Source organism: Orycteropus afer, unplaced genomic scaffold (genome assembly GCF_000298275.1).
Source record: "Orycteropus afer afer isolate SDZICR_OR568_19922 unplaced genomic scaffold, OryAfe1.0 scaffold00070, whole genome shotgun sequence".
NCBI classification, from domain to species: domain Eukaryota; kingdom Metazoa; phylum Chordata; class Mammalia; order Tubulidentata; family Orycteropodidae; genus Orycteropus; species Orycteropus afer.
In genome coordinates this window covers 4,628,257-4,650,845 of record NW_006921657.1, presented here as the reverse complement: position 1 = coordinate 4,650,845, position 22,589 = coordinate 4,628,257, and the positions used below count along the sequence as shown (strand labels likewise).

At 39.1% G+C, this 22,589-nt stretch overlaps 1 protein-coding gene across 1 annotated transcript in view; it reads right to left on the bottom strand.

Annotated features, from left to right (window-relative positions):
- ASCC1 (activating signal cointegrator 1 complex subunit 1) overlaps positions 1 to 22,589 on the bottom strand; it is a 220,346-nt gene that overhangs the window by 116,828 nt on the left and 80,929 nt on the right. The window contains exons 5-6 of the mRNA XM_007940643.2: positions 21,199 to 21,335; positions 6,710 to 6,829 (exon numbers count right to left, since the gene is read on the bottom strand). Coding sequence (XP_007938834.1) covers positions 6,710 to 6,829; positions 21,199 to 21,335 — 257 coding nt within the window. The remainder of the gene's footprint in view (positions 1 to 6,709; positions 6,830 to 21,198; positions 21,336 to 22,589) is intronic.

Here is a 22,589-nt window from a genome sequence, read left to right as displayed (position 1 = left end):
GGGGCAAATTTAGGGGCCCTAATTTATGGCAAAAACAGACTGTCAAGCATAACCCAAAATGCACAAACACCAGATAAGCTAGATGAATGGGACCCTCCACAAATGAAATTTTTATGTGCTTCCAAAGATTTCTCCAAAAGAGTCAAAAGATAACCTACAGATTTGGGGAAAATATTCAGCAATGACATACCTGACAAGGGATTTATCTCTAAAATTTTTAGAAAACTGCAACACCTCAACAACAAAAAGACAAACAATCCACTTTAAAAATGGCCAGAAGACATGATAGACACTTCACCAAAGAGGATATTCAGGCAGCCAACAAACACATTAAGAAATGTTCATGATCGTTAGCCATTGTTGTTGTTGTTATGTACCATTGAGTCAGACCTGACTCATAGCGACCCCTCCTTGGGTTTCTGAGGCAGTATCACTATGGAAGTAGATTGCCCCATCTTCTTTCCAAGGAGTGGCTGGAGGGTTTGAACCACCAGCCTTCTGGTTAGCAGTCAAGTGCTTTAGGCACTACACTACCAGAGCTCCTTTCTTCTTCTTGTTGTTGTTATTTGCCATCGAGTCGGCCCCGACTCATAGCGACCCCTCCTTGGGTTTCCGAGGCAGTATCACTACAGAAGTAGGATTGCCCAACCTTCCTTTAGAGAGATGAAAGTCAAAACAACAATGAGATACCATCTGGCCCAGCACTAATAGCAAAGTTCAACAAGACAGAAAATAACAAATGTTGGCAAGGATGTGGAGAGATTGGGACTCTCATGCACTGCTGGTGGGACTGTAAAATGATACAACCACTGTAGAAAGCAGTATAAAACCAAACGCACTGCTACTGAGTCGATTCAACTCATAGCAACCCCTCCTTGGGTTTTCAAGACAGTATCTCTACGGAAGTACGTTGCTCAATCTTCCTTCCGTGGCTTACATGTTGCTATGAGGCTGGAGGCTATGACACCAATGTTGCAAAATGCCAGCAGGGTTACCCACGGTGGATAGGATTCAGTGGAGCTTCCAGGCTAAGACAGACTTGGAAGAAGGAAGAGGCCATCCAGACTTGGAAGAAGGAAGAGGCCATCCACTTCTCAAACAAAGAGCCAGTGAAAACCTTATGAATAGCAGTGAAACACTGTCTTATATATTACTAGAAAACTTTATGAATAGCCCTGAAACACTGTCCAATATAGTACAGGAAGATGACCCCATCTAGTCAGAAGGCACTCAAAATTTGACTGGGGAAGAGCTGACTCCTCAGAGTACAGACGACCTTAATGATATGGATAGAGTAAAGTTTTTGGGACCTCTGTTGGCTGATGTGGCACAACTCAAAACGAGTAGAAACAGATGCAAACATCCATTAATAATTGGAACATGGAATGTATGAAGTATGAATCTAGGAAAATTGGAAGTTATCAAAAATTAAATGGAATGCATAAAGATCAATATCCTAGGCATTAGTGAGCTGAAATAGACTGTTCTGGCCATTTGGAATCAGACAACCATATTATCTACTATGCTGGGAATGACAAATTGAAGAGGAATGGTGTGGTATTTATCATCACAGAGACTGTTTCAAGATCTGTCCTGAAGTACAACACTATTAGTGATAGGATAATATCCATACACCTACAAGGAAGACCAGTTAATACTACTATTATCCAAATTTAGGCACCAACCGCCAAAGCCAAAGATGAAGATATTGAAGACTTCTACCAACTTCTGCAGTCTGAAATGGACTGAACATGCAATCAAGATGTGTGATTATCACTGGTGACTGCAATGCAAAAGTTGGAAACAAAGAAGAGTTACTGGTAGTTGAAAAATATGGCCTCGGTGATAGAAATAATGCTGGAGAACACATGATAGAATTTTGCAAGACCAATATGGATTACACCTCAATATAAAGAAAACAAAAATCCTCACAACTGATCCAATAAACAGCTTCACAGTGGATGGAGAAAAGACTTAAGTTGTCAAAGATTTCATATTACTTGGTTCAACAATCAACACCAATGGAAGCAGCAGTCAAGACATCAGATGACATACTGCATTGGGAAAATCTGCTGCAAAGGAACTTTTTCAAGTGACAAAGAGCAAAAATGTCTACCTGAAGACTAAGGTGTGCCTAACCCAAGCCATGATATTTTCAATCGCCTCTTATGCATGTGAGAGCTGGACAATGAACACGGAAGACCAAAAAAGAGTTGATGCCTTTGAGCTGTGGTGTTGGAGAAGAATGCTAAGAAGAATGATCTGCTAAAAGGACTAAAAAAATCTGCCCTGGATGAAGTGCAGCAGGAATCCTCCTTGGAAGCGAGAACGGCCAGACTTGGTCTCACCTACTTTGGTCATGCTGTCAGAAGGAACCATTCTCTGGAGAAGTATATCATGCTTGGTAAAGTGGAGAGTCAACAAAGAAGTGGAAGCCCTCAACGAGATGGATTGACACAGTGGCTACAACGATGGACTCAGTTATAGCAAGGATCATGAGACTGGCATAGGTCCAGAAAGGGTTTCTTTCTGATTTGCATAGGGTTGCTATGAGTTGGAGACAACTGGACAGCACCTAACAACAACAACAAAATCCTAAAGAAGTGAGACCCAGGACAAGAATAGATATATGCACACCCATGTTCATTGCAGCACTATGTACAATAGCAAAAAGATGGAAACAATGTAGATGCCCATCAACAGAAGAATGGATAACCAAACTCTGGAACCACACAATGGAATACTATGCAACACTAAACAATAGGTAGAGTCTACAGAACACTGCATAACGTGGATGAACTTGGAGGACATTATGCTGAGTGAAGTAAGTCAGTCACAGAAGGACAAAATTGTATTAATTCACTATTTTAGAAAGTCATGGAAAGGTTTATATATGGAAGGAAACTTTCTTTGTTGCTTACCAGAGGTAGAAGGGGAGGGGAGGAAACACTGCTGTGGTGTAGTAAATTACCTGATATGGCTTTTCTAGCCATAAGTCTTTGTAAACTCCATGGCGGAATTTGCTGTGAGAAACTGAGTAGCTTCTGATTGTTAAAATCATCCACCTGGGGTATTTCTGTTGGGATCAGCACAAAGTAATGTTCTGGGAAGTTCGCTGTCTCTCATGTGCTTAGAATTCTGATGTTATGATTGGCTAGTTTGGCCACTCTGCCAGACTCAAAAGGAGGCCTCCTAGAGGCAGAAGTCTCTCTGACGGCTGACTGAGAAGGACGTGCTGCTGAAAGAGACACGCGGTCCTGAGAAACATGCACTGCTGGGAAAGAGACGCAAGAGACACGTAGTGCTGAGTGAGACACCAAGAGGCATGCACTGTTGGGAGAGAGACTGTGAGAGACTGTTGGCTGAGAGACAGAGGGCTGAGAGAGACTGAGCATTTTTCCTGAACTTGAATTGTAACCTGGTGCTTCCCTAATAAACCCCATAATCTGTGAGTTCTGTGTGGCCACTGCAGTGAATTATCGAACCCAGCAGAAAGGTGGTAAGTGCTGGGGAGGCACGGGTGGTGTCAGCGTTGGTGAAAGGGCTGGAGGGAGGTAGCATGTCTGGCCTCACAGTAATGGGCCTTGGGCTACTGATAGTGATTCTGTCTTCCTCTTGTGTGGTTAGAGGAGGTCAGAAGATGCGGCCTCCCTGCCCTTTCGCAACTGCAAAAATAAAAATAATTTTAAAAAAAAATTAAGCAAAGGTTTATATATGGAAGGATCTTTCTTTGTTGGTTACCAGGAGTGGGAGGAAAGAGATGGGGAGGGAACCCTTCAAAAATATAAATAAAAAAATAAAATAATTCACAGGGGGAAAAAAAAAGAGAGAAAGAGTAGTACAAGAGGTGGAGTAGAGTATGTCCTGGCACCCCAGATCCCTGCAATGGATCATCGCCTTTGCAGAAAGACAGTGGAGAAGACTGGCTGAGGAACCAAGAGGCACAAGACAGAGTGGCAGACTTGCTGGGCTACAGAGTGAGAAAGCTGAGTGCCTTCGGGCAGGAGCCTTGCTGGCTGAGTGGGGTGCACCTAGATACACCTATAGGCAGAACTAGAAGAACTTTGTAACACTTGCCTGAGCAGACAGAGGCCAAGCCAAGAGACCAAAGGCTAGAGAGGCATGCCTGAGGACATACTGTCCTAATCCAAGAACTGTATCCCATGCATGTTCCTCAACTTGAATTGTAGCCTGTTACTTCCCTATAAACCCCATAATCATGAGTATTGTTTGTGAGTGCTGTGTAGTCACTGAAACAAAATATTTAACCCAGCAGAGAAGTGTGTGTCATAGGAGGTACTGTTGGTATCTGAGTTGGTATAAAGGCTGGAGGGTGGTAGTATGTCTGTCCTCAGAGGAATAAGCCTTGGGCTGCTGATGGTGAGTCTGCCTCTCCCTCGTAAAAGCAGGTTAGAAGATGCTGCCTCCATGTCCTTTTTGCATCAGTATTTTTTGCCAATAACAAAATTCGAGGTCTTAAGTGAAAATTAGAATTTTTGAAAACTTGTATCTACCATGAGCCTAACGGTTTCCCAATACTTAAAGGTTTTATAAAGAGCTTGGTGGTCAAATAGTAAAACCTGCAAAAACCAGAACTTGTGTAAGACAGAAACCTGCCAGAGAAGGATAAGGCAAATATTTTCCACTAAATATTTTCTACAGCGAGCAATACAAGAGTGGTAAGACTGCACCATGTCAAAGGCAGAAAACCTTTTTTTTTTGGAAAACTTTCGAGACTCAGAAAAACATGGTAGTTCCGTCGAGTTCCAGCTCTTACAGGTTTCACCGTATTAATGTATTTATTTTTATATTGCACAATGAAATGTATCAACATTTGGAAGATCTGGATAATTCATTTAACTAATACTTTCCAAATGACCAATCTTACAAAATCATGCTTGGGTGAAAAGATTCAGTCAAAATGCAAGCTAAACCAACAGGTTTTAGAAAAACAGAGAATGAAATAGTCACTGATATGGTTTCAGATTCCACATTACAGCTAACCTTTAAGAAACTGCATCAAGTTTTAGAGTAACATCAAAGAATATCCACAATTATCTGAAAAGGTCATTAAAATACTCCTCTCTTTTCCTACTACATGTCTATGTGATACTAAATTTTTTTATATACTTGAATCAAAACAACATAACAAGAGAGACTGAATGATGAATCTGACATGAGAATCCAACTGTCTTCTATTAAGTCAGTCATTAAAGACATTTACAAAAATGTAAAACAATGTCTACCTTCTCACTTAACTCTCTTTTGGTTTGGAAAATAATTTTCATGAGAAATATGTTATTTATGAAAACAAGAAATGTGCTTACTACTATTAGCTTTCAATGAATGAACTCTTAAATGTCTCAGTTTTAATTTCCAATAAGATAAAAATGGATAAATATAATAATCTAAACAAAAGCTCTCTGGGATCAGTAATTTTTAAGACTATAAAGGGATACCAAGACCAAAAAGTTTGAGAATTGCTACCTTAGATCATTCATTGTTTCTTTTTATGAAGTTGAAAAGTAATCTACCCCATACATAAAACATGGTAAAGGCATTTATATAATTATGACTTAGAACTCAAAAGTAAATGATCCATTAGATATCAAATTCTAACCTAGAATAAATGTTTTGGGATGACCTTCTGTCAAGGAACAACATGCCCCTGGTTTTTATGGCAGGGTCATTAATATGTTGTTTTAGGCACACGCTAAGTATGGGGGGGGAGCCAGAATCTGGTTCAGAACCCAGAAACATTAATATACTATTTATGTAAACAAGAAATATGTTTATTACTATTATATTTCAATGGATTAATTCTTTAAATTTTAGTTCTATATCATTTTTCCCTCTCTTCCCCTCAAAACTCACTCTCATTAGAACAAGAGATAATTGAGATAATCAATTCCAATTGAAGTAAGAGAACTATTTTAAGAGATCTTCTTGGAAAGCAAATGAATTCATTTGGGGGTTAAATGAATCTGCCTAGAGATTCAGATTTTCTCTAGAGGGTTTCTGTTTCAGTGTGAGCCCTGTTCTATCTTGCCCCAAATGAAAAGATCACACAAAACCTCCCAATTCAAGGTGGGTTCCTCTGCTAGCAAAGGCCTTGAGTCAACTGAAAAATGGCATTAATGTTAGAAATGGCTCTGGATGCCTAGGCTAGTCTCAGAGGCAGTTTGGGTTGCAGACTGCCAATTCTTAGGATGGATCTAGAGATGGTAATAACAAAAATTAAAAAAACAGTAAGCATGTTTTGATGATGTTAGTATGTGCCAAGCATTGTACTAAAGCATTTTATGTACATTAATTTAATACTCATAATCTTATGAAGTTGGTACAGTTATTCCTATTTTGCCCTGGTATTCACCAGATCTACATTCTATTACTTTTGAAACTACTAAATTGTCAACCTTCTTGCCTCCTACTACCATAAGAAACATGAAAGAAGCACTGATTTCTATGAAAATTCGATCATTACCACCAACAGCCATCATCCAAAATGCTCAATAGTTACCAGACTAAAGATTGGACACTTTTTTCCTACAACCAATTCTTCTTTCTATTAACTTACTACTAAAAAGAAGAAAAATTTACATACTCTTTCCAATAATAAGATTCCCAAAAAAAAGGAATCAAAACTAATCAAATACTGAGAGATGCTTTGGGGCATCTCTCGATCAAAACAAGGAATCCAGAAACACACCTGTTGGAGCCATCTTTCATATGGACTTTGGCATAAAGAACATCGACCATGCCAGGATCATCATTCATGTATTCTATCCCTGCCATCTCTGCTTCCAGAGGTTTGCCCTTAGTAATGTCACTGCAAAGGAGAAAAAAAAAAAAATTAGATTTGTATAACTGTTCAAGCTAAGAGGGTTATTATATTTTGAAACATGGTTAAAATAAGAGCAGTAAAATTACAAAAGTGACTTTTTTAAAAAAAATTATCCTAATTGTCCTTCTAATTTCAAAATTAATAAATGTTCAAGTCAGACAACCTAGAAAACACAGAAAGTATTTCCAAAGTCACACTGTATTTATACCAATACCGGTTTATGATCAGTAGCTTACAGAGAAAGTCAAGGGGGTGACAGTTTTGATTGACAAGCACATTTACTGGGTTGGCTCCTCTCTCAGGTCTTATTCCATTGTTTTCAATGGAAACACTAATGCCACTCACACACTAATGGTAGAGATGTAAATAGGTATCACATCTTTAAGAACAATTTCTCAACATTTATAAAAGCCTTTAAGAATAGAAACTCTCTGCCCAAGGAATTTGATTTCTAGGAACCATTCTAAGGAAAAAACTAAGAATTCAGATACATAACCAAATAGCTGATGAAGGGAATTTCTTCTTCACAGAATTCCAACTAATAAGTGCATAAGAAATTATAGCAGTATCACCATTTTTCAACCCCTAATTTTTTTTTTGTAATGAAATATTGGATGTAGGCAATGATCACCAATGGCTGCTAAAACTTAGGCAAAAGCCCAGGGGAAAAATATAAAGGTATCTCTATAAAGGGGAAGCTTATAAATGATGGATCATCAACCACACCTGAACCCACTGATCAAGCTTAACATCACAAAGAGAAACAACAAGTATGTTCATAAGGTCCCTGGGTGGCATGAGTCTGCACTCAGCAAGGCTGCCTGTTGGAACCCACCCAGCATGATATTAATGATACTGTTCACTAATTTCCACATTCTGGTCACATGGGGCTGAGTCATAGCCATAAAGTGGCTACAAAACAATACCAGGACCCCAAGAGTAATTCAGATTAGAGAAGGACACTCTCCTGTAAGTTCCCTAGTTCTTTAGGTGACCATCATCTCCTTTCACCCACACTCCTCCTCAGGCAAACTGCCCCTCCCAAGGTTTGTCCTGGAACTTGTCTATGCATAGCCACAATGTTGGTTTAAAGTTCAGGAAGAACTCAAATGGTGTCTGAAACTTATGTTAAGCCTCCAAATGAAGTTCAGCTCTCACTATAGACCACAGCCTTCCACAAACCAAATGCTTTAGAATTTAGCTCTAATACAATAGGCAGATAGATGCATAGAGACAAAAAGTTGGCTGTCTAGAGCTGCAGTAGGTAGGAGAAAATGGAGTGACTGGTAACAGGTACAAGGTTTCTTTTGGGGGAAATGTTCAAAAACTGATTGTGCTGATGGATGGACAACTCTGTGAACATACTAACAACACTGTGTACTGTATCTTTTTTCCCCAATAAACCATAACTTTATTAATAATGGAAACAGTACTAATTTCAAACCAAATGGCAGTTTCTTTTTTGAAACACCAAAGGTCCCATTTTCAGACAGTTACATTGTTAATTCAACAACAGCATTTAGAATACAAAATTAGTAAGTGTTGTTTAATTAATTAATTAATTAATTAATTGTTGTTGTCCTTCAGGGCTGACTGCCTTTGCCCGTGACACAGCTGCTTGTGACACAACCAATACTATGTCCTTAACTTCCATACTTGTTCTATCAACCTCTTCCTCTTCACTCTCCTCTTGCACAACAGAAATTTTTATGTTTTCTTGAATGTTCAAGACAACTTCACATTGAACTTTCAATTTCTCAGTAGCTGCTAGCTGTGCTTGCTGAGACAAACCCTCGATCTTGGCTTCCCAAAAAACTATGATGATGCCTAAAGCTGGGATTTTGTAGACATCTGGCTTTGTGATGACAAGGAGGATATTCTTAGGTTTCTGGATAGTGTGACTCTAGTAACTTGTGAGTTGTCAGACATCCAATTTGGACATAGCCTTCTGTGCCTTCTCTTCACTCCTGACTCTGTTTTGCTTAACTGACTGGTTCTTCATCGATTTCAGCTGCTGTGCCAGCTGGGCTTGTTGTGTGGTTGTCTGTGTGGAATTCTGTTCCTAGAGCTCTGGTTGATGCTGATTCATCACTGTCAGATTCTATTCCAGACCTATCTCAGCCTGGGCTGTGTGGCAACACCTGCTCTGTAGTGGGGACGGTTTCTGTGGCTTTACCGGGCATTTTGTACAGGTAATATGCAACCAAGATGGCAGCAGAAAGAGCAACATATATATTTTAAATAGGTGAATTGTATGTTATATGAATTAATTATATCTCAATAAAGCTGAAAGAAAAAAAGACTCAAAAAGTCTTTGCTGGCTTTGAAGATGGAAGGGACTATGAGCCAAAGAATGCAGGTAGCCTCTGGAAGCTGGAAAACGCAAAGAAATGGATTTTCCCTTAAAGCCTCCAGGAGGAATGCCTCCCACATAATACCTTAACTGTACCCCAGTAAGATCCATTTCGGACTTCTGACTTCTGAACTGTAAGAGAACAAATTCATGTCATTTTAAGCCGGGCATGGGGGGGGGGGAGGAGTAATGCATTTTGATATTGTAAGTAGATATTAAATTTCTTGAGACTACCCTGGACCCTTGGAAATGCATACTAGGCACTGAGAGGTAAAAACAAACATTTAAAACCATTGAAAATGGTTTATGAGTCTAACAGGGAAATCTGAACACTGGTGTTTCTTTTCTAAGATGTGGTAATGGTTTTGCTGATATTTTTATTTTTTATCACATACTGAAGAAATGAAGTATTTTCAAGTGACATTGTATTTTATCTAGGACTGACTTTAAAATAATCCTACAAAGAGAAAAAAATGTAGGACTACAGATGAACAAAACAGATCACAGGTTGATTAACTGCTGAATCCTATGATGTGGGTTCATTATATTATTTTCTATTCTTTATTTTTTTTTAATATAATAACCAAATCAAACTCACTGCCATGGAGTCAGTCCTGACTCATAGAGACCCGTCCTTGGGTTCCTGAGACAGCATCTCTATTGAATAGATTGCCCAGTCAACAAAAATTTCAACGAAGAGTATACTATAGATTCATTGTGGTATTTTTATACTAACAATAAAACAAAACAACTTAAAGGCCAGCAAAAGGGGAAGTGTTGTAAACTGTAATTTATCCAAATTGATGTACTATTACAGTCATTAAAAATGTAGTAAATTTGAATGTGGAACAAACTCAAAAGCATTTTAAGAAAAGCGGGGGGTGGGGATCAGGTTTGCTGGTCTGATAGAGTCTGATGGAACCACTGAGACTATGGCCCCTAACTGCCCTTAAGGTCTGGAATTGAACCCACTTAGCACCTGACACAGTATCTTATACATGAAGGTTGCTCAATAAATCTCTGGTGAACAATGAATGCATGTTCTCTTATGAAAGGAGAAACCGTTCTGGACAATTTTGAGCAAATGTGGTCATGTTCCCATATTATCATTGAATGAAATGTAGTACTAGTTCAAAGCCAAAAGGATTTCAGGAAATCCAAAAAACAACAAAACATTCTCCTTGAAATTGCAGCCAAGATCTCTGTACCCTAGGAATTGGAATGGTAAACATTCCCTTAAAGCTTCTAGGTCCAGAATGATCCAACAAGATCATAATTTTTCTCAAAAAAAAAAAGACTATTATATTCAACCATTTTAGACTTAGAAGACTGAGGTGCACCTAACCTAAACCATGGTCTTTTCAGTTGCCTCATATGCATGCAAAAGCTGGACAATAAATAGGGAAGACCACAGAAGAATTGATGCATTTGAATTATGGTCTTGGTGAAGAATATTGAATATACCATAGACTACCAGAAGAACAAACTAATCTGTCTTGGATGAAGTAGCCAGAATGTTCCTTAAAGTGAGGACGTGGAGACTTTTGTCTCTTCTACTTTGGTCATGCTGTCAAGAGGGACCAGTCCCTGGAGAAGGACATCATGCTTAGCAAAGTAGAGGGTCAGTGAAAAAGAGGAAGACCCTCAATGAGACAGATTGACCCTGTAGCTACAACAATGGGTTCAAGCATAGCAATGATTGTGAGGATGGTGTAGGACCAGGCAGTGTTTCGTTTGGGTGTATGAATGTTTCATTTTGTCGCTATAAGTAAGAAGCAACTCAACAGCACCTAACAACAACAACATTTTAGACAGATATTTGATTGAGGAAAATTACAGTCCTGATCCTAAGTATCACTGTAGCCTGGGGCCTATAGTTTCAATCAACAATACAGGATTATAGTACTATCTCCACTCTAAGAACTAGCCAAAGTATTCAGTCTCAACAACTGCCATTCAGGCCTATGTCAAAGTGCAGGGGAGATAACAGAAAAAGACAGTTTAATACTAACCATATATTCTACATTTTTTTTACGCTCTAACACTGTATAGTTGGATCACCAGAAAGTACCATACCATTTGTTTACTTTCCCACAAAAATGTTTTTACTTGGGGAGGGGGGGTGTGTCAGCACAAGAAAGAGCAACACGAACAATGTTCCTCTATCTTCTGCAAAGTTGCTGTTAAAGATTCTGCTCATCATCCTTCTGTGATGTTGTGCTCTTTATGTTAAGGTTCCTAAGGCAAGGTCTTCTCAGATTGAGAACTAGAAAAAGTTTCTCTCCTAAAAAGCTTTTAGAACTAGATACATCAGTGTATTTTTTTTTTTTTTGGAATTTTAGTTCTAGTATATTGGTGTGATTTTGTGTTGGTGAAGAACACTGAAAGTACCATGGACTGCCAAAAGAACAAACAAATCTGTCCTGGAAGAAGTGCAGCTGGAATGCTTCTTGGAAGCAAGAATGGCCAGACTTCATCTCACCTACTTTGCTCATGTTGTTAGAAGGAACCATTCCCTGAAGAAAGATATGCTTGGTAGAGTAGAGGGTCAACGAAAAAGGGGAAGGCCCTCAATAAGATGGACTGACACAATGACCACAATGATGGGCTCAGGTATAGCAAAGATTGTGAGGCTGGCACAGGACCAGGCAGTGTTTCGTTCTGTTGTATATAGGGTCATTATGAGTCAGAACTGACTCGACGGCACCTAACAACAACAACAATATTGGTGTGGAAAAAAAACAGTATTCAATTTTAATATTCAAATTATTACCATACAAAGTGAATTTGCTCTGTCAATTTTCACCCAAATCACAATAAATAAATAAATATTACCATGCTTTGGTTTTCAGCGTGAATTTTCTCCCCATCCAATCCACATGATATCCGGTCTCTCTGCTTATAGCATTTATTTTGCATATATGTCCTCACTATAAACTACCTCAAATCTTTGGCTAAATGAGTACCAAGAACAAATTAATAAATAGGTTCAGAAGCCTGTTTTATAAGTGGGAACAAAAAAACTCTTTCACTCTATCCCTGGGATTTATCAAGAGAGATTACCAAGCAGGTGAGAAATCCAATGGTTTGCCTGATAACCAATTTCTGTCATAGTAACTAAACCATTCTACCTGGGACACCAGTGAGCTGACTTTCCATCTGAGTGACACCTGAGACAATAAATAATTCATACTTAACATGTGTCCATGGGTATTTCTCTTTCCTCTTCTTCTGCTTTGCACATTTCATTATAGTAATTGGCTTTGTCTTCTCGAGCTGCTCTTTGAAATCTTCCGTTCTTGTCATTTCTTCCATTTGCTTTAGCTATTCTCTGTTCAAGGGCAAGTTTCAGAGTCTCTTCTGACACCCATTTTGGTCTTTTCTTCCTTTCTTATCTTTTTAATGACCTCTTGCTTTCTTCATGGATGATGTTCTTGGTGTCATCCCACAATTCCTCTGGTTTTTTCGGTCACTGGTGTTCAATGCATCAAATCTATCCTTCAAATGGTCTCTAAATTCAGGTGGGATATTATCAAAGTCATATTTTGGCTCTCGTAGACTTAATTGTCTTCAACTTCAACTTGAACATGCATCAGCCAGCTACCAAGAGAGACCTAGTAGTTGAACCTGTGGGCTCAGGACCATAGTCGCAGGGGACATGAAGCTCAAGTGGCATAACATAGTACACAAAACATTGTTCTACCTCTTACTTTGGCGAGTAGCGAATGGGGTCTTAAAAGCTTGCAAGCTGCCATCTAGATGCAACAATGGGTCTCTCCTCATCCAGAACAAAGAAGAATGAAGAAAACCAAAAAATCATGGAAGCAATTAGTCCCAGCAACTGGTACACCATCTGATCTTCAGCCTATACGACTGAGACCAGAAGAACTAGATGGTGCCGGGCTACCAATGTCAACCACTTGGAAGGGGATCTGTGTAGGAGATCCTGGATAGAGAGGGAAAACAATGTGGAACAAAACTCAAAATCATTTGGAGAAAAAAAAAGGGGGGGGGGGGAGGACCAGGTTTGCTGGTCCAATATAGCCTGGTGGAACCACTGAAACTATGGCCCATAACTGCCCTTCAGGTCTGGAATTGAAATCACACCTGTGGCTTCCAGCCAACAATAGACAGGTATATGAGTTGAACATTTCCCTGAGGTAGATACACTCCTTAGAGAGTACAATCATGGGAGAAAGAAGGGCTGCTTATTCACAGGGAGACAGCTAAGGGGGAGGAGTGCATGGAGGAATGGACACAGGGAAGAGGTAACTATAGGGAGGAAGTGGGAGGGTAGCTATTGCATTGTGGTAAATTGTGGTCAATGTCATGAGACAAAGTGGACGTGGACTACTGTACAGAAAGTGAATTTGCTCTGTAAATTTTCACCCAAATCACAATTAAAAAAAAAAAAAAAAACTTGAACGTGCATATGAGCAGTTGATGGTCTGTTCCACAATCAGCTCCTGGCCTTGTTTTGGCCAAAGATATTGAACTTTTCCATCACCTCTTGCCACAGATGTAGTCAATCTGATTCCTGTGTATTCCATCTGGTGAAGTCCATGTATATAGCCATCGCTTACGTTGTTGAAAAAAAGTATCTACAATGAATAAGACATTGGTCTTGCAAAATTCTATCATGTGTTCTCCAGCATTATTTCTATCACCAAGGCCATATTTTTCAACTACCAGTAACTCTTCTTTGTTTCCAACTTTTGCATTGCAGTCACCAGTGATAATCACACATCTTGATTGCATGTTCAGTCCATTTCAGACTGCAGAAGTTGGTAGAAGTCTTCAGTATCTTCATCTTTGGCTTTGGTGGTTGGTGCGTAAATTTGGATAACAGTACTATGAACTGGTCTTCCTTGCAGGCATATGGATCTTATCCTGCCACTGATAGTGTTGTACTTCAGGACAGATCTTGAAACAGTCTCTGACAATGAATGCCACACCATTCCTCTTCAATTTGTCATTCCCAGCATAGTAGATCATATGATTGTCTGATTCAAAATGGCCAAAACCAGTCCATTTCAGCTCATTAATGTCTAGGATATCAATCTTTATGCATTTCATCTCGTTTTTGACAACTTCTAATTTTCCTAGATTCATACTTCAAACATTCCAAGTTCCAATTATTAATGGATGTCTGCATCTGTTTCTGCGCATTTTGAGTCATGCTACATCAGCCAGTGAGGTCCCAAAAGCTTTACTCTATCCATATCATTAAGGTCATCTCTTCTCTGAGGAGTCAGCTCTTCTCCAGTCAAATTCTGAGTGCCTTCCAACCTGAAGGGTTCATCTTCTGGCACTATGTTGGACAATATTTCAGGGCTGTTCATAAAGTTTTCCAGTAATATATCAGACAGTGTTTCACTGCCATTCATAAGGTTTTCACTGGCCAATTCTTTGAGAAGTGGATGGCCTCTTCCTTCTTCCAAGTCTGTATAAGCACAGAAGCTCAGCTGAAACCTCTCCACCATGGGTAACCCTGCTGGCATTTTGCAACATGGTAGCACAGCCTCCAGCCTCACAGCAACATGTAAGCAACCACAGGACAATGAACTGACCAGACAAGTTCATCTCCCTTAGTTGTTCCTAATCCCTCTGCACCTGCCTACCTCAGCCCCTGCCCTTAACATAGAGCCACACCCAAGAAAAAAACAGCCTCCAAGCCCTGGGCCTACCTACCTCAGTCCCTGGCCAATTACTATAATGAAATGTATGAAGACCTGGAGCTGGAAAACCAAAAAGGAAGAACACACTTGGCATTTCTCAAGCTGAAAGAACTGAGGAAAAAATTTAAGCCTCAAGTTGCAATACTGAAAGATTCTATGGGCAAAATATTGAATGATGCAGGAAGTATCAAAAGAAGATGGAAGGAATACACAGTCACTGTACCAAAAAGAATTGGTCGATGTTCATCCATTTTAGGAGGTGGCATATGATCAAGAAGAGCCAATGGCATTGAAGGAAGAAGTCAAAGCTGCACTGAAGGAATTGGCAAAGGCTCCAGGAATTGACGGAATACCCACTGAGATATTTCAACAAACAGATGTCCCACTAGAGGTACTCACTCAACTATGCCAAGAGATTTGGAAGACAGCTTCCTGGCCAACTGACTGGAAGAGAGCCATATCTGTACCCATTCCAAAGAAAGGTGATCCCACAGAATGTGGAAATTATCAAAACAATATCATTAATATCACATGCAAGTAAAATCTTACTGAAGATAATTCAAAACGATTGCAGCAGTATATTGTCAGAGAGCTTCCAGAAATGCAACCTGGATTCAGAAGAGGATGAAGAATGAGGGATTTCACTGCTGATGTCAGATGGACCTTAGCTGAAAGCAAAGAATACCAGAAAGATGTTTACTTATGTTTTATTGACTATGCAAAAGCATTTGATTGTGTGGATCGTAACAAATTGTGGATAACATTGAAAAGAATGGGAATTCCAGAACACTTGATTTTACTCATGAGGAACCTATACATAGATCAGGAGGCTGTCATTTAAACAGAACAAGGGGATACTATATGGTTCAAAATCAAGAAAGGAGTGTCTCAAGGTTGTATTCTTTCACCATACTTATTCAGCTTGTATGCTAAGCAAATAATCTGAGAAGCTGGATTATAGGAAGAAGACCATGGCATCAGGATTGGAGGAAGACTCATTAACAATCTGCAATACACAGATGACACAACTTCGCTCGTTGAAAGTGAGGATGACTTGAAGCATTTACTGACGAAGATTAAAGACTACAGTCTGCAGTATGGATTACACCTCAATATAAAGAAAACAAAAATCCTCACAACCGATCCAATAAACAGCTTCCTGGTGGGTGGAGAAAAGATTGAAGTTGTCAAGGATTTCATATTACTTGGTTCTACAATCAACATCAATGGAAGCATCAGTCAGGACATCAGATGACATATTGCATTGGGAAAATCTGCTGCAAAGGACCTCTTTCAAATGATAAAGAGCAAAAATATCTCCTTGAAGATGAAGGTACGCCTAACCCAAGCCATGGTATTTTCTAATTGCCTTTTATGCATGTGAGAGCTGGATAATAAACAAGGAAGACTGAAGAAGAATTTATGCCTCTGAGTTGTCGTGTTGGAGAAGAACACTAAGAGTACAATGGTCTGCTAAAAGGACTAACAAATCTGTCCTGGAGGAAGTGCAGCCAGAATGCTCCTTGGAAGCAAGAATGACCAGACTTCATTTCACCTACTTTGGTCATGTTGTCAGAAGAACCATTCCCGAGAGAAGGATATCATGCTTGGTAAAGTGGAGCGCCAACGAAGAAGGGGAAGGCTTTCAACGAGATGGATAGACACAGTGGCGGCAACAATGGGCTCAAGTATAGCAAGGATTGTAAGGCTGGCACAGGACGAGGTGGTGTTTCGTTCTACTGTGCAAAGGGTCACTATGAGTCAGAGCCGACTCGACAGCATCTAACACCACCACCACCAACTTCTTCCCCTTCCCTTCTTATCCTTTTTTTAACTTCTTACTTGGTTTTACTTTAGGCCTATTAGGAACACTTAAGTGTACCAGAGCTAAAGAATTGCTGCGTATCTGCCAGGGTAAATCCTCAGAGCCACTTTACTGTATATTCTACATCTCACAAAGAAAAGTCCCCAGGGACACATTTAGAGCTTCAGAGTTTACCAAACAGTATAAATAATTCATCTGAAATCTACACAGCTACAGGAGCTTTTGGTCTAAGGAATAAAACAAAAGTTCCTATTGCTGGTTAGGTCTCATTCTTTAATCTCCAAAAACAACCCAGTAGAGTAGTGGTTGCACAACATGGCAAATGTGCTAAATGCCACCCACGTGTTCTTTAAAATGGTTACTTTTATGTTACATGAATTTCACCTCAGTTAAAAAACAAAAAGTAACAACTAAGAACTAAGATACATTTTTCACATATTTTTTAAATCTCAAAATTTAAAACAAATATTAAACTGCTCAACATGTATTTTTTAAATATCCACCTTATCACCACTGTTTTAATTAAATTCCAACATAGCGACATTATTTAAAGGCTTCAATTTTAAAAGCCATCAAATTACATTAGAGCCTCTGGTGTACTGGTTTCTTCATTCTCAATCCTTTCTCTTTTATATTTTAATTTGGTACCTTTACACCACAGAAATGGGGGCAATAGTGGTTCAGTGCTAACATCTTCACTTTCCATGAGGGAGGCTGGAGTTCAATTCCCAGCCAGTGCATCTCATGCACAGCCACCATCGTCTGTCGGTGGAGTTTTTATGTGTTGCTGTGATGTGGAACAGGTTTCAGCAGAGCTTACAGACTAAAATGGACTAGGAAGAAAGGCCTGGAGATCCATGTCCAAAAATCAGCCAATGAAAACCTATGGACCACCACAGGTCGATCTGCAACTGATCGTGGGGATGGCACAGAACTGGGTAGCGTTTCATTCTGGTGTGCCTGGGGTCACCAAGAGTCGGGGGCCAACTCGAGGGTAGCTAACAACAATAACACACTATGAGAGGGTAGAAATGCTATTATGTACTGACATCCTTCCAAAGCAAACCAAAGTACAGAGGCAAGGACAAGAATAAGGAAGAATAAAACTTAGATGGCATCTTTTATTTACCAGAGCTTTATTAAAAGTTTTTGTTTATTGACTGGCTGTTTAAGAAATTTCTTCCTTTAAAGGAAACAAGGCACCGTTAACTGATCCAAACAACCAATTCAGATTCTCATCCTCCTTCTCAGAAGTAAATTAATTTTGCTTTATACACTTTTTAAGTATATGTATGTGGCTAGGGGGAGGGGAAACAGGGAGGCTTGCTTTATTTGCTTTTCAAATCTTCACAGCCTTTTTGAAAAACAGCATCTTCAGATAATTTTTGCATGCACTGCAGATTTTTGGCAGGGTGATTGTCCTATTTCAAAAGCTTTGCTGAATTTGAAAAACTACAATTACTGTTTTCATCATGTCATGTCAAAAATTCTTAGGAACTATTAAGACTGCTCTTCATTCCCTGACATGCTTAAAGGGTTCAGATTTGGCATTTAGTCAAACAGCAAGAGACATAAAAGGGAGCAACTCAGCTAAATCCTACAGCTCAGGATAAAGCGCTGGTGATTAAACACATGTGACCTGATTTTCATAAGGCAGGAAAAACAAATACCTTTCCAAGCAAATATTTTATCTGCCTTTAAGTTTTTTCTTAGCAGGATTATCTCAATGGCAGCCAAGAAAACGGAGCTGCTTTCAGTTTGGGTTAGCAAAAGGTGATCTGGCAATGATTACAAGTATCAGAACTGATTCTTAAACTAGGAAAAATCACTCTGTTTTGTAAGGGAAAGCATGAAGTTTTATTTTGTGCAAGGAAAACTGCAAATATAAAACTGTGAACACCAAACTATTTTGAATTCTAGGTAAGATCAACAGAAACATATACATTTCTGAGCAAACAACAAGACAAGGAAGTGTTCTTTGCTGTTTGAGATTCAGAAAGGACCGGCAGACTGCAGACCCAAGCCACTTAAAATTTTTTTCAAGAAAAGTATCTTGTCTTAGAAACTCTTAATGGAAAAGGAGAACTGGCCCACAAATATACCATTACATTACACAGTTTCATATACAACGTAAATAAGAAAAATTTTCAAATCTCTTTACACCTTGCTGTTGTTGTTAGGTGCCATCGAGTAGGCTCCGATACAGAGACCCTCTATGTACATCAGAATGAAACACTGTCTGGTCCTGCACCATCCTCACACACATTATATACTCAATATAACTAGCTAAGCCCTTTCTACAAACTCATGTTAGAATATTAGGGAGACTTAAATATCATAATGAAATTAACAGAACAATTTGATTATATCAAGGAGCTCTGATGAGACAGTGCCTAAGGCATTATTTGACTGCTAACCTGAAGGTTGGTGGTTCAAACCCACCAGCCACTCTGTGGAAGGAAGACTGGGCAATCTACTTCTGTAAAGATTTACTGCCTTGGAAACCCAATGAGGGTTGCTATGAGTTAGAACCAACTCGATGGCAGCGGGGTTGGTTTTTTGGTTTATTTGAGTATGTCAGTTTTCCAATTTTTCTTGTTCTTCATCGATCTTAAGTAAAAGGAGTAATGAGAGGGGGGAAGAGGTGATTCTTTGAAATAAAGGTGTTCTATCATATCATGTAAATTAGAATTTTACAGGAAAATAAACCACTACCCTCAAAACAGCAATGTTCTCCTTGAATCAAAACAGAATTGCTTAGACAGTTCCTGGTATCCCTACTGATTCAAACAAAATTACCTGTATTAAAAAAAGTAAAAGTCTTTCCTAAAATAAAAGGAAGGCTTTTCTAGTGAATCATATGATAGTGTTTGATCAACTGTGGTAGGCAAAAAAATGCTCTCCTAAAGATGTCTGTGTTCTAACAATCTCCAGAATTTATTAATATATTAGTTTACACAGCAAAAGACCTTTTGAAGACATCGTTAAGGTTTAGGAATTTGAGATGAGACTATCCTGAATTATCCTGGGTAGTCTCAATCAAATAATCAAATCATGTGAGTGCTTAAAATTAGAGAATCTGTCTCTGCTATAAGAGCTCTGGTGGTGTAGTGCCTAAGGTATTTGACTGTTAACCAGAAGGCTGGTGGTTCAAACCCACCAGCCACTCCTCAGAAGGAAGACTGGACAATCTATTTCCATAGAGATACTTCCTCAGAAACCCAAGGAGGGGTCACTATGAGTCACATCTGACTCAACGGCAGTGAGTTTTTTTGTTTTGTTTTTTTTTTTGTCTCTGCTGTGGTCAGACAGAGAGAGATGTGATGACAGAAGGGTCACAGAGATGTAATGTGGCTTTGAAGATGGGGGAAGGAGGCCACAAGCAAGGACTGTTGGCAGCCTCTAGAAGCTAGAAAGAGACAGATTCTCTTCTTAAGTCTCCAGAAGGACACTTTGATTTGAGCCCAGTGAGATCTGTGTCAGACTTCTGACCCATACAACTGTAAGATAATAAATTGTGTTGTTTTAAGCCCCTAAATTTAAAATTTGCTATAGCAGCACAGAAAACTAATACAGTAGCCTGGACTCTTTTTAATAAAAATAGTAGCCTATTTTCTTTTTCTCAAAAGAGAATAATTTCCTTTTGGTATGCACAGGGACAAAGCTCAGGGGGCAGGAGTGCATGGAGGGAAGGACACAAGGAAGAGGTAACTATGGGGAGGAAGTGGGAGGGGAGCTGTTGCATTGCGGTAAATTATAGTCAATGTCATGAGACAAAGTGTATGTGAGCTGCTGTATGGAAAGTGAATTTGCTCTGTAAACTTTCATCCAGATCACAATTAAAAAAAAAAAAAAAGAGAGAGAGAGTAATTTCCTTTTGGATAAAATAATGAGATTTCCTAAATATAAACATAAAATTTAAATATGAAACTGCCTTCTCAACTAATACAATTCAAAGTAGAGTCTTCCCATAAAAATCTGTAAATATATACAGATACTCCCTGCTTCACAATGTATTTGAGTTACAATAAACCACACTTATGACCTTCCTTTTTTTTACTGACACATCTTATCATAATATGTACTGCATACAATGTTGCAGTACGTAATTTGCTTATGTCATCATACCTGTAAATTTAATGTAATGTTTATAACTCCCAAAAACAAATAAAGATTGGATTTACAAATATACTGATAATAAAAGGCAACAATAATGAAAACTATTTTAAAAAATGAGGTATTCTACTTAAGTCAGAAGCAACCTGTAACAGAGTAGTCGGAACAGAATTTTACCGTAAGTCAGAGACTACCTGCACTTTAAATCTATTAGAAACCTTTCAGATAATGTCCAATGTTAAGTGTTACAGTACAGATGGATGAATCAACAAACCTTCTTCCCACCCACTCAGCCCCCTAGTCCAAAAACAAGTCTATGGTACCAAAAAGAAGGCAGTACTGGGTGACTAGCGTCCTCCTTCCCTTGGATTTTATTACTCACTCAATGAACTCCTGTTTACACTGCTGTAGCATCTCACATGTCTGCTGAATCTCTTGCTCACTCAGAAGCACCAACATCCCAATAGTTAAGTGAAGCTTTTTGGGATTCTGGAAAATTGTGCAATTGACCCCACGATCCTGTTATCAGAGGGAAAAAAGTAAGAAACTCAGTCCATCAAACAGTCAACAATTACTTTAAAAAAAAAAAAGAGAAGGTAAGGAGGCGGGGAAACTAGATTAATTAATGGAAACAGAACATCCAGAGGGGAAATACTGAGAGCATTCACACATTGTGAAGAACATTAACTAATGTTACTGAACAAATTGTATAGAAATTATTGAATACGAACCTAAGCTGTTGTGCAAACTTTCACTAAAAACACAGTAACATATTATTTTTTAAAAAAGAAAGAAACTCAGCCCATGCAAAAGGAAATGGTAACCTAATAGAATGGCATGGCCCAGGAAAAACAGAAACAGAATGTCATCCAAATGTAAGGTCTAAGAATATCTTCTGTTCCTCACAAACATTAGTTAGTTCCAGAGCACTGGGCCCATTATGAGTCCCCCAAAGAGTAACATACTCTTGAGGGGAGGGAACACCGCAAAAATAAATAAATAAATATTTTTAAAATGTTAAAGAATAAAATACTCTTTATAAAAAAACACAAGGCATTTCTATCTTAAGAAACCCTGCTGGTACACTCGTTGAAGTGCTCAGATGCTAACTGAAAAATCAGTGGTTTGATTCCACAAGCCACTACATGGGAGAAAGATGTGGCAGTCTGCTTGCAAAAAAATTTACAGTCTTGGAAACACTATGGGGTAGTTCTACCCTGTCCTATAGGGTCTCTATGAGTCAATCGACTTGACAGCAAACAAAAACAACATTTCCATCTTAACGGAGGCTGTAGTATTTTCAGGTAAAATATTTTGGGTTAGTTAAAAATTCTCCCAAGCAAAAAGACAAGGAAAAAATGAATCTGGAGAGCTATCTACACACTGGAGCTACTAAATCAAATATGGTCATCCTTTTCTGGTATCACTTTAAAACTTTGGCATCTTGTTGTTGTTGTTATGTGCCGTCAAGCCATCTCCTGACTCATAGTGACCCCTCCTTTGGTTTCCGAGGTAGTATCACTATGGAAATAGATTGCCCAACCTTCCTTCCGAGGAGTGGCTGGTGGGTTTGAACTACCAACCTTCTGGTTAGCAGTCAAGTGCCTTAGGCACTATGCCACCAGAGCTCCACTTTGGCATCTAGGAAGTATAGAAGGTAAATATACCTTAAGAATCCCACCCCAGGACCAGGTTTGCTGGTCCAATAGAGCCTGGTGTAACCACTGAGACTATGGCCCCTAGCTGCCCTTCAGGTCTGGAATTGAACCCACA